Source organism: Gossypium hirsutum, chromosome A01, assembly GCF_007990345.1.
Source record: "Gossypium hirsutum isolate 1008001.06 chromosome A01, Gossypium_hirsutum_v2.1, whole genome shotgun sequence".
NCBI classification, from domain to species: domain Eukaryota; kingdom Viridiplantae; phylum Streptophyta; class Magnoliopsida; order Malvales; family Malvaceae; genus Gossypium; species Gossypium hirsutum.
In genome coordinates this window covers 19980689-19992579 of record NC_053424.1, presented here as the reverse complement: position 1 = coordinate 19992579, position 11891 = coordinate 19980689, and the positions used below count along the sequence as shown (strand labels likewise).

At 30.8% G+C, this 11891-nt stretch overlaps 1 protein-coding gene across 1 annotated transcript; it reads left to right on the top strand.

Moving 5' to 3' along the window:
- Window positions 1–7812: 7812 nt before the first annotated feature.
- LOC107917962 (catalase isozyme 1-like) lies at window positions 7813–11230 on the top strand. Its single transcript, NM_001327144.1, is given in 8 exon segments — window positions 7813–7877; window positions 8192–8288; window positions 8603–8880; window positions 9165–9941; window positions 10114–10203; window positions 10608–10675; window positions 10775–10868; window positions 10983–11230. Coding segments are annotated over 8 exon segments (1479 nt in total). The 5' UTR covers window positions 7813–7862; the 3' UTR covers window positions 11043–11230.
- The last annotated feature ends 661 nt before the right edge of the window (window positions 11231–11891 follow it).

Sequence of the window (11891 nt, the reverse complement as noted above, 5' to 3'; positions counted from 1 at the left end):
ATCTCAATCTCATGTTAATCATGAAATAAATAATCATACATGTGTTCTAAAGCTTTATATTCAAATCATTCACTAACGCCATATTTGAACATCAAATCCATTTTGTGTTATCTCATTTTCTCATTTCATATTATCAATATTACCTGATGAAACTCAATAAATGAACTAGAGTACACTGATGCTAATCACATATGTTGCTCGTATGAACTAAGCATGTAATCATGTCAGGTTGCCCACTCGGGCTAAACCTTTATATTGACACATCAAATAGCTTGGCCAAAGTTGTAAATATACATATCAAGTTACTCGTCCAGGCTAAACCTTTAAAACGACATCAGTTTACTTATTCGAGATAAACATGAGCCACATGTATCTTCGAGTCTGCAACAACTGTTGGATCTTGGTAATCATTGGTAATCAATCTGTATCCATGTTTATAAGACATTTACTACGTTCATCAGGGTAATCCAGCATATAAGTTCATATTCATTTCTTTACAATTTAGTCCAAATCTCACATTTAGTACCAAATCGTAAACAATCTAAATTTTAATTAAACATACATATATTCATAATTTTAAATACATAAAAATTTAAACACAAACACACCATATGAACTTAATTTAATCAGCAAACAAGTTGAACCACAAGGACTAGTCAGTAATTTTACCTTTTTCCTAATTATCCTCGATATGGTTTAATTCTCGATCTATATAATAATTCAATTCAAATTATAACATCCTACTAATAGATCTATATAATAATTCAATTCAAATTATAACATCCTACTAACTGCATGAATCAATCCAATTTTTATTTTTTAAATGCCCCTAAAATTTTACATTTTATTAATTTTAGTCCCTAAATTCGAAATTTCCATAACTTTCAAATTTAAGCTTCAATTTCGAAACCAATCTCAATTACATCCTTCTATAACCTTCTATTGTCAATAATTACAAAAATTTTACACTAATTTTGAAATTTATGCACTTTAGTCCCTATGTTCAAAAATTAGCAATTAAACATAACAAACTAGTCCTTTTTCACTTCTAAGCTTAAAATCTAATAATTTAGTATACGAAACTTCAAGAAATAAATAATGGAAACTTTTGAAAACTTTAATAGTTTCATAAATTGGCACACAGGCTAGCTAAATCAAACTCTCACGATCTTAAAAACATAAAAATTACAAGAAACGAACTTGAAATTTCTTACTAATCAAAAGACTAATGATTGAAAGTTTCAAACCCTTTTCCCTTTCTTTTTTGCTACAGATAAGTGAAGAAGATGATTGAAATGTCATACTTTTCTTTTCTTTTTTTTCTTTTATACCTTAATTAAAACTAATTAATTATACTTTATTTAATTAAACCTTAATTAACAAAACTAAATATTAATCAACTAAATTGGTGGATGAAAGATGTCATTGATTAACCATAAAAGTAACATGTTTTAATCCCATGCTTAGCATATTTTTGGATGATTTATTATGTGAATTAGTGAATTTCATGCTCCTAATCCTTTAAATTTATGTTTTTATACTTAAGTGAGCATAGGGAAGTGAAAGGAGCGAAAAACGGGCTAAAATCGGATAAAAAGAGCTATCTTCAAGAACCATAGGGGCTGGGCACTTCCACAAGGGCTGGCCACACGCCCATGTGCTAGCCCGTGTTGATTTCGAACCCTGCTTCTCCTTTACGTGAAAAAACCCAATTTTTAAAGTTTCTGAGCATTCTAAAATTTATAAAAACCTATTAGAAGAGGACTAAAGAAAGCATGCAGAGCAGAATGAAGAAATTACTCGAAGAACGCCGTCGGAATCAACTCAGAAGCAGATCTCCTTCAAGATTGAAGATCTCCAGTCAAATTTCCTTCAAAGTTTTTTTGGGTTTCTTATGTCTTGTTATTATTCTAATTTTGAGATGTTTTCCACCCAGATTATGAACTAAATCCCCTAGATACCTAGGGAAAATGAAACCTATGATGGATCTTATTATTTGATTTTCTGAATTATATGATAAATAGTTGATTCTTGTTCTCAATTATGTATGCTTATTTCTTGCTTTAATATTTTCATGATATTAATTCAAGTGTGATGTGCTTATTTCAGTGGAGAAAAAGTCCCTGTTTAAGAGTAGATCTGGCATAAGTGAGTGGAGTTGCATGCAATCATAGAAATAGGACGACATAAATCTACCGGATTAGAGTCAAATTTAATAGGGGAATCCATAGATCGAGTTAATGCGACAATAGGGGTTTTAATTAGAAAAAAGATTTCAATTAATCAACTTAGAGGCAGTTGTTCTTACTCTCGAAAGAGATATTAACATAATTTAGGAATTTCTACGGATCAAGGCAAGTGAATAAATCGTCTAATTCAGATTCAGACTAATAAGTGAAGTCTAGGTGTATTATTTCCTGGGTATTATCTTTATCATTGATTTTCCTCAAATATTTTCCTAATTCGCTTTTTGTCGCGTTCTTAGTAATTAGTTTAGATAATTTTAAATTAAAAACATCCCCTTTAATTATAGGCTAGATAATAAAAAAATAGTAATTACTAGTACTTTTAGTCCTCGTGGATACGATATTCTTGACTCACTTTAGCTATACTACTATTTGATAGGTGCGATTGCTTTTGTCATGATTTCAGTTAGTTTAGTGACTCATCAGTCATTCACCACTATTTTGCTAAGTAATAGTGGTTTATTTACTAATTTAGTCTTTCGATTAATTAAAAATCCATACAAACTAACTTTTACCTCTTTTACAAAATTATTGTACCTTAATTAACTATCAATTTGACAAAATTAAGGGACCAAACTTCAATTAAGCTTTATACTAACATCATGAATATTAAATAATAATATTTGTAGACTCGAACATCAAAAATGGGGTTTTGAAACTACTGTTTCTAACATAATTAAAAAATATGCTATTACACTTTTTCTTGAGCATCGGAATGAATGACTCCCAAAAGATAGAGACATAGATGTGACTGACTAGATTGATAGTACATCGGACATGACCCAAGAAGAATAGGTCTTAAACTTTTTTTATGGATTTATTCACTTGTGATGTTTATAGTGTGGCATACTTTAATCTTGAGTGGATGATGAACTATGTATGCGTGACTCGTATACTTCGATATAAGTAAAAGCCTGAGGTAAAATAGATAAGAAACCATAAGCTAGTGTGTTGGATATACGATTTCTTCAGTGTATAGCATCATTCACAATAGTCGAATTCATAGCCTAAGACATGGGTAAATGATATCCTCTCATTGGCATTACATTGTAGATTAAAAGTAAACGTGACCACAGGTCGTTTAACTTTGTGATGAATGACTTAATTACTATTTGATAGTAATTAACTTTTCATGAAGGAAGATGTAATGGTTACCATGAGATAAAATAGAATCATATTGGGAGAATGAATTTATCCCAAAGATACTAATGATATCTTGTAAGGGTAACACACTTATGACAAGGTCATTAGACAAGCACTGATCAAGTAACTTTCGTAATGGTATGTAATTGGGGAGAGCTCAGTCATGATACTAAAGTAGAATGACTTTGTGACTAAATGAATTTATAATTAATAGGTGAAAAGTTGGAACTTAATTATAAATCATTTGAGCCCTAATCACATATGTCAATTTGGTTGTCAATTTGGTCCCTCCACTAGCTCGTCGAAAACAAAAATGAATTGCAAGTTGAATCAAATGAATAGAAATGAATAGAAATGATAAATTTAGAGAAATGAGAAACATTTGGAAATGAACATAAATGGATAAAAATGCATTCTACTAATTCAACTAGGGTTTCACTTCCTCTCTCTATAAATAAATGGCACCAATAATGCTAAAAACATAAGAAGTGATATACAACTTTGAGATACTATTATTCTGCTCGAAAATAGTGAGAATTTATTTCTAAGTATAAATTATATTTTTTCGAGAATAACAATTCTACCGATTTCTATAAAAGAGTGATTTGCTTTCCTACTGAAATTAAAGGAAATATTTCTGATTTGGTGTTTGATTAAAAATTGTTTAAGCCCATGCTCGAAGCAGTTTGTGGTACGAGGATAGTCGAGAAGGTCATTCTGTTGAAAGTTGGAAACGATAAGGATTCGTTTCGCTCAAAGCACAGGTCTATTTCGGGAAAATTTTTATTACAATAAATATCACAAATTGTCTCAATTTTCAAACTAGATTTTTTCCAACAATTCGGTGGATGAGTTATTATAAAGGTAAAATTGATGGAGCTTTTCACAAAAGTGCTAAGACTCAAATTCAAAATGTGGAGAAATAAGCCCATTTATATTAACAATTAATGAAAAATATTTGATTGCCTCTTAAATTTTACAGGTTTTCTCAGTACTTGTAATAGCTGTTGTAGCCAACAATACATCTAAAGCCTTTGGAATAGAGGTTACAATAACATTAGAGAATCCTCACTTTTAATAATATGAAACACACTTATGGTGAATAGTTCAAGGCATTGTCATTTGTTAATATTATGACAAGTTTTGGTTGAGCTAGGAGATATAAGACTCAATGTCGTTATTATTACTAGGAATAAAAAAATAAAAAAATTATTATGATTTCAAATTCAGTGCATTGAAATTAGAGCTATTACATTCATATATTGCTCATTTTCTGAATCTATTCCTAATATCAATTGAGTGGAAAATACATCCACTATCAAGAGAGACAAGAAGATTAATATGCTATAATGGGAAGTACCATGTTTCAATTCCATGGCATTAACTATGTTTGTTTATATTTTTGTCAGATAAACCAAATACATATATGTTCTTTTTTTTTAAATTTAGTAGTTATTTTTTTATGAATTATAAGAGAAGTGTAAAGCCTAATAATAATGTGACTAGTGCTACTTAAACTCAGTCCATACCTGAAATGATAAATACTTTAACTATCAGATTAATATACAAAATTTAATTTTGTAATTATTTTTAACGCGAAAGAACATGAGACTAGAACAAATGGAACAGATACAATACGCAAGCCTACATAAAAAAGATTCCAGACTTCTCTAGTCAATAAACTGGATTCACAAGTCGATTTTTAAATTTTAAAAAAAAATTTAGATCATATAACACCAAAGAAAAAGAGAAAATATCAAGCATTTCCATTTTGTACTTATTTTCGGGATAAAAAGTGAAAAAGAAAAAAAAAAGTGTGATTCTTTTAGTTCCACGCGACGTAAGAAAAGCAAGCAGAATTTGCAACTAACACAAAATCTATAATATGTGTTCCCATTTCAATGGTCTCATTGATATATTGTAAAATGATGAATTTTTCAAACAAGGTTTGTTGTGTTCTTTTAATAAATGTGGGTCCCAGGCTAAGAGTCAGTCGTGTGGCAAACCATAGCTGAAGGGGCCTTTATAATCTTATCAGCATATTCCCCAATGTTACCGCTTTCATACTATCTTCAGAAACATCCTTCCAATCTATTCACTTGGATTTACAATTAAAAATTATTAATATTTATTGGGTTTTGTCTGAGAAATGAATTTTGTCATGAACTAGAAATAAATTTATTATTGTATTAATTTTATTTAAAGATAAATTTTAATAAAATTATTTTATTTTTACATTTGGCTTTAATATTTAACAATAATATGTTAATTAATATAATATTAAAAAAATAAAAATAGTTAATTATAAAAATAAACAACTTTTTCTTTTATGATATATGCGTTTTTATTTTTTTAATTTTTTCATTAAATAGAAATTATAATTTAATTTATTAATTTTTAATATTTAAAAGAAATTATTTTTAACTACAAAAATAGTAAATATAATATGGTGACAATTTTATACTTTAAACCATTTTTATTTAAATAATAAAAACTAAATTAAACATCATAAATTATGTAAAGTTAACAATTAAATTTTAATGAAATTTTATTCATTTGATAGCTTAATTTTGAATTAAATCCGGCCAGGCCAAGGCCAGATAGATGCTTAAGTTTAAAAGAAAATTTTAATGATGTTGATTAAAGTTGATATTATCGACTGCTTGGTTTTTAAATCAATATATATATCCTTTATAATAATAAATTAAATTAAATATATTTATTTATTATTATTATTATTTTAAAATATTATTAAAAAATATTTTTTAATGATACTTATACTAAGATAAGAGATAAAAGCTGAAATTACAAAGACAGAGAGCACACGTTTCAAGGAGTTTAATGAAGACGTGTCATAAGAAGAGTGGCCCATTTCACCTCCAGCCATAAGTGGTGTATGAATTGGGTCTAGCAAAATTCCAAATTTTGGACAAGGAAACATAAACTGCTGCACTTCTCAAATATATTTTAATTTTTAATTATTTCCTTTTTCTTGAATTTCTCTATTTCTTCTGCCATTAAAAAGTCTGTAATATCACCGCTGGACCCCATCTTTTCCTACTTCTTTACCATAAATATCGGTGCATATTCCAATTTCTCGTCATTCTTTACTATAAATATGTTTACATCAATTTTTCTTTTATATTTTGATATCTTTATTGGGATAGTATCGGTGGAGGTATCGCTTTTGTATTGACATTGGTATGTATTATTATAGGCTTTTTTGAGTGTATTATTTTGAATTTATTGTTATTTTTAAAATATTTAATATATGTATATTAAAAGTATTTAAAAATATTAAATAATGAGATTAAATAATCTCAAGTACAAAATACTTATAAAAATTAAAGTTTTGGTTGAAATAATAAAGAAAAGATTTTAAAAAAAAGTTTTGAGTTTAAATCTTATTATATGTAAATTTTAAGATATCAATTATATAAAATAATTTTTAATAAGTTTCACAAATACTATTTGTCATTAAAAAATTCAAAATAAAAAAAATAAAAAAATTATTCCATAAATTATACAATAAAATCATCCCATACCATGAATATCACAAGTCAAATTCAACAAATTTAAAATAAAAAATAAAAAATTCTCAATAAATAAATAAAATTTAAATTTAAAATATATTTTAAAATTATTTTTTGGTACAAATAAATAATAAAAATTTAAATTTAAATTTATTTTAGAATTAATTTTTTTTGTATCGACGGATACGAATGGAATCAATCGATACGCACCAATACAGTTAATATTGATCGAAATTTGCACCAAAACAGAATTTAAAATATTTTGTTCCGATTTACTATCAGAATAGAATATTCCAACCAATAGGACGATGCTAAAATAATATCGACCACCATAATATCAACATATAAATGAGATATAAAAATATATATTTATTTAAGACATAAAAAAATTTTATCGAATTTTATAATTAGTTAATTTAGACTTTCTCGATAAAACATTTGAACTTAAAAAATAAAATTAAAATAAAATAAACGTTAAAAAATTGTAATAAGTAAGTTAAAATAGAGTAAAAATATAATAAATATCACATTCAAAATAATAGACAATTGTTGAGATTAATAAAATATAATGTATAGTAATATGAATAATTAATATCGAATAAAATAATTTCCAGCACATTAAACATATAACTTCAATAAAATATTGTTGAAAACAAGAATAATAAATTTTTATTTATTTTAATTAAAACTTGAGAAAGACCTTTAATTTTGTTGCAGGCATTCGGCGAGACGTTAAATTGGGTGGGAGATATTGAAAGTATCGGGATTCGGGAGGGAAATGCAGTCACTGTATGTTTTAGATAAAAGCGGAGAGATACAAAAATAGAAACGCGAGCCACGTTTGCTTTATAAATAATCATCTCCTTTCTATCGACACACGACCCTTCCGTTACGTCTCAAGCTCTCTCTTCCTGTCTTCGTCTACTTCGCCTCTTTCTCTATGGATCCCTACAAGGTACCCTATCTTTTCTCCCTTTTTATTATGATTTGTATTATTAATCAGTTGCGCTGTTTCTTTCTGACTCTATTGATTTATTTATTTATTTATTAAATCGAATCGAATATGATGTATTTGTATATCATCTTTGATCCTTGATGATTTTTTTTTTGTTGATTTCAATCCTGTATATTCTTTAAGATTTGTTCCTTATCTTGGGCTATTAGAAATTAGATGATAAACCATGAAATTTATTTGACAACCATTTCAAATAATTATCTGTAGTTTGCGAATAATCGTTCTTTTTTGGTATTCTAAATTGGTTGATACAGCACCGTCCATCAAGTGCTTTCAATTCACCATTCTGGACTACCAATTCTGGCGCTCCAGTTTGGAATAACAATTCATCACTTACTGTTGGACCCAGAGGTATATATGAGTTTCCCCCCTTATTATTATGATGAAATTCCTGAGCTACTGACTGTTTATTAGTCATGATTTATCTTCCATGATAAGCATCCTCGTTGTTTTGGTGTACTTATGTTGTTCGTATTTCATTATATGGTTACCATAACCAAAAAACCTTCTTTTTTACTTTTGGGCGGGGACCTGGGTTTGCTCTTGGCATTTTGTATGGGTCAATTGTAAAACTTGATCACTATGTTGAAGTTTTTGTGAGAGGAATATTTTGTCTTTTTAATACAAGGTGTTGACAAGTTGGACCGCACTGTTTTATTTGACAGGTCCGATTCTCCTTGAGGACTATCATCTGGTGGAAAAGCTTGCCAACTTTGACAGGGAGCGGATTCCAGAACGTGTTGTCCATGCTAGGGGAGCAAGCGCAAAGGGTTTCTTCGAGGTTACCCATGACATTTCTCACGTTACATGTGCTGATTTTCTGCGAGCACCTGGAGTTCAAACCCCTGTTATCTTGAGATTTTCAACTGTCATCCATGAGCGTGGAAGCCCTGAAACCCTCAGGGATCCTCGTGGTTTTGCAGTGAAGTTCTACACCCGAGAGGTATGAGTTCACCTGCCACCTCCTTTTGTCACTAAGCTCCTTTGGTGCGTTGTAATTTGTAAAGGAAAAAGAGGTTTAGAGCACTTGTAACTTCGGTTATTAGCTAAAACATGCTCTGAAGAAATGTATGTACATATGCATGTATTACATTTATAATATTCTTCTTTTGGTAAAAGTCTTAGTTCATGAATGAAGTCCTGAGTTTATTATGCATTACTTTTATAAATATTATTTATTTGCCAATGCGTTGATCAGTTCTTGTTCTGAACTTTTTATGAACTCAGGGTAATTTTGATCTTGTGGGAAACAATTTCCCAGTCTTCTTTATTCGTGATGGAATGAAATTCCCTGATATGGTCCATGCTCTTAAGCCCAACCCTAAGTCCCATATTCAGGAGAATTGGAGGATCCTTGATTTCTTCTCACACCATCCTGAGAGCTTGCATATGTTTACTTTCCTCTTTGATGATTTGGGTGTTCCACAAGATTACAGACACATGGAAGGTTCTGGTGTAAACACATACACTCTGATTAACAAGGCTGGCAAAGCACACTATGTGAAATTCCACTGGAAGCCCACTTGTGGGGTCAAATGCTTGCTGGAAGATGAGGCAATCAAGGTTGGAGGAGCTAATCACAGCCATGCCACTCAGGATCTCTATGACTCAATTGCTGCTGGCAACTATCCTGAGTGGAAGCTCTTCATCCAGACAATTGATCCTGACCATGAAGATAAATTTGACTTTGACCCTCTTGATGTGACTAAGACCTGGCCTGAGGACATCTTGCCCCTGCAGCCTGTTGGCCGCTTGGTTTTGAATAAGAACATTGACAACTTCTTCGCTGAAAATGAACAGCTTGCATTTTGCCCTGCCATTGTGGTTCCTGGAATCTACTACTCAGATGATAAGTTGCTCCAGACTCGTATATTCTCCTACGCTGATACCCAGAGGCACAGACTTGGGCCAAACTATCTGCAACTCCCAGCCAATGCTCCCAAGTGTGCTCATCACAACAATCACCACGAAGGTTTTATGAATTTCATGCACAGGGATGAGGAGGTACTTTGCTCTTTTCCATTAATTTCTCCTAGCACAATAATGGATTCCTGAATGTCTAAATGTGCTGAACTAAATATATATTTGCTTCTTCTAAAGAGCAACATTGATTTTAATGCATGCTATAAGCCATGATGGCCGGAGTTCTGATCCAATGGATGACACTGTTTTCCAGATAAATTACTTCCCTTCAAGGTACGATCCTGTTCGTCATGCAGAGATGTTCCCTATCCCACCTGCTGTTTGCACTGGAAGGCGTGAGAAGGTCAGTTCCTGTACTTTCTTGTGTCTTATTTCAAAGTAATGTCTTTAATTTCAACCGTGTTTAGCAGTGTAGTTCGTGTTTGTTCAAGTTTATTAGCCTATAATTTATGTTTGTTTTTTTGTGCAATCTGATTGACACAATAATTTGCTTGATTTTGATGGTAAAATTTTGATATAAAAATGCAAAAAAGGAGTTTGGAAAAAAATCATGGTTTAAAGCAGTAGCAAAACAGCATGTTTCGGGCTTTTTCTTGGTTTAGGATAGAGGATAGAGACGATATTTACTCTTTACTTTTCAAGCTTTGCTTTGTCATTTAAACATTTAGTTGCAGTTTTCAGTTTTATCTACAAATTGCTCTACCTTTTGTTTGAGAGTAATGTACTTACTAAGTCTTATGGTCACAGTGCATCATTGAGAAGGAGAACAACTTCAAACAGCCCGGAGAGAGATACAGGTCCTGGGCAGCAGACAGGTATAATTGGGTTCTCTGCTTTGGTAAATTAAAATAAATGCATTTATTGGACTTTTGATCGCTAACTTCTTATTTTCTGCTCTGCCTTGCTGTAACCAGGCAAGAGCGATTCATCTGCCGCTGGGTTGAGGCCTTGTCTGATCCACGTGTGACTCATGAAATTCGCAGCATATGGATCTCATACTGGTCTCAGGTAAAAACACTCTTTCCTATGCTTCACAAAGTATATATCCGTTTGAGCTTCATAGGTCCAATCTTTAGAATTAGCTTTACTGATAATTTCATGGATGACTGGCATGTGATACAGGCTGATAAATCACTGGGTCAGAAGTTAGCATCTCGCCTCAATGTGAGACCCAGCATTTAGACATGGAGTTGCGGAGGATGAGTAAAGGAGTGAAATGTAGAAAGGCCATCATCTAGTTGTTTCGGAAGCATAAACTTATTGTTGATCCTTTTGATCTGTGTGCCATAACTGAAATAAAGTCTCATATACTATAAGTTTTACGCTTATGGTCCTAATTAATAAATGCCGTTTTATGTGTACTAGTATTATTTATTTGCATTGCTGCAGTTCAATTGGAAGCTGGAGAGATGCAAGACAGGATATAATTAGGATAATAAAAAAGTAAATCCCATTGGTCTGGACCGTCAAATTTAGAGAAGGCGAAATTTGGATCCATTTTTTCACGGATATTACAAATTATTTATCCAAATAAATTATTAGTATTTATTTGAATACTTGAATCTGCATCATCAAATACTGAAAGTGTTGGTATTGGGATGAATCGATACATTTTTTAATCAACCGTAGTAAAATAATAGCTAACCGCTAGTTGAAGTAAGTAGGTTAGGGTTCTTGACAATAGACGGCGCTTGTACGTTTCTTCTAAGTTGCTGCGCTCAACCCAACTTGTCTTTGTGGATTGTAGTCGCCTACTCTCTCGCTTCCCTTTCTCATACCCCACCCCAGCCACAAATTTTATACACATTAATCTTTGCCCTTTTTAGGCTTAATTAAAAAGTTATACCCTTCAACTATACCAAATAAATATTGCTGGTATCTATTTACTCAGATTTTTTTTTTTTGAAATTTTATATAAAATTGGAAAAGAAAAAAAAAAGATTAAACTACCTAAGAAGGCCTATTTTCAAGCATATTTACGAAAATAGGCTGATTACACCATTATTTACCGGAAAGGGCTACTTTTTACAA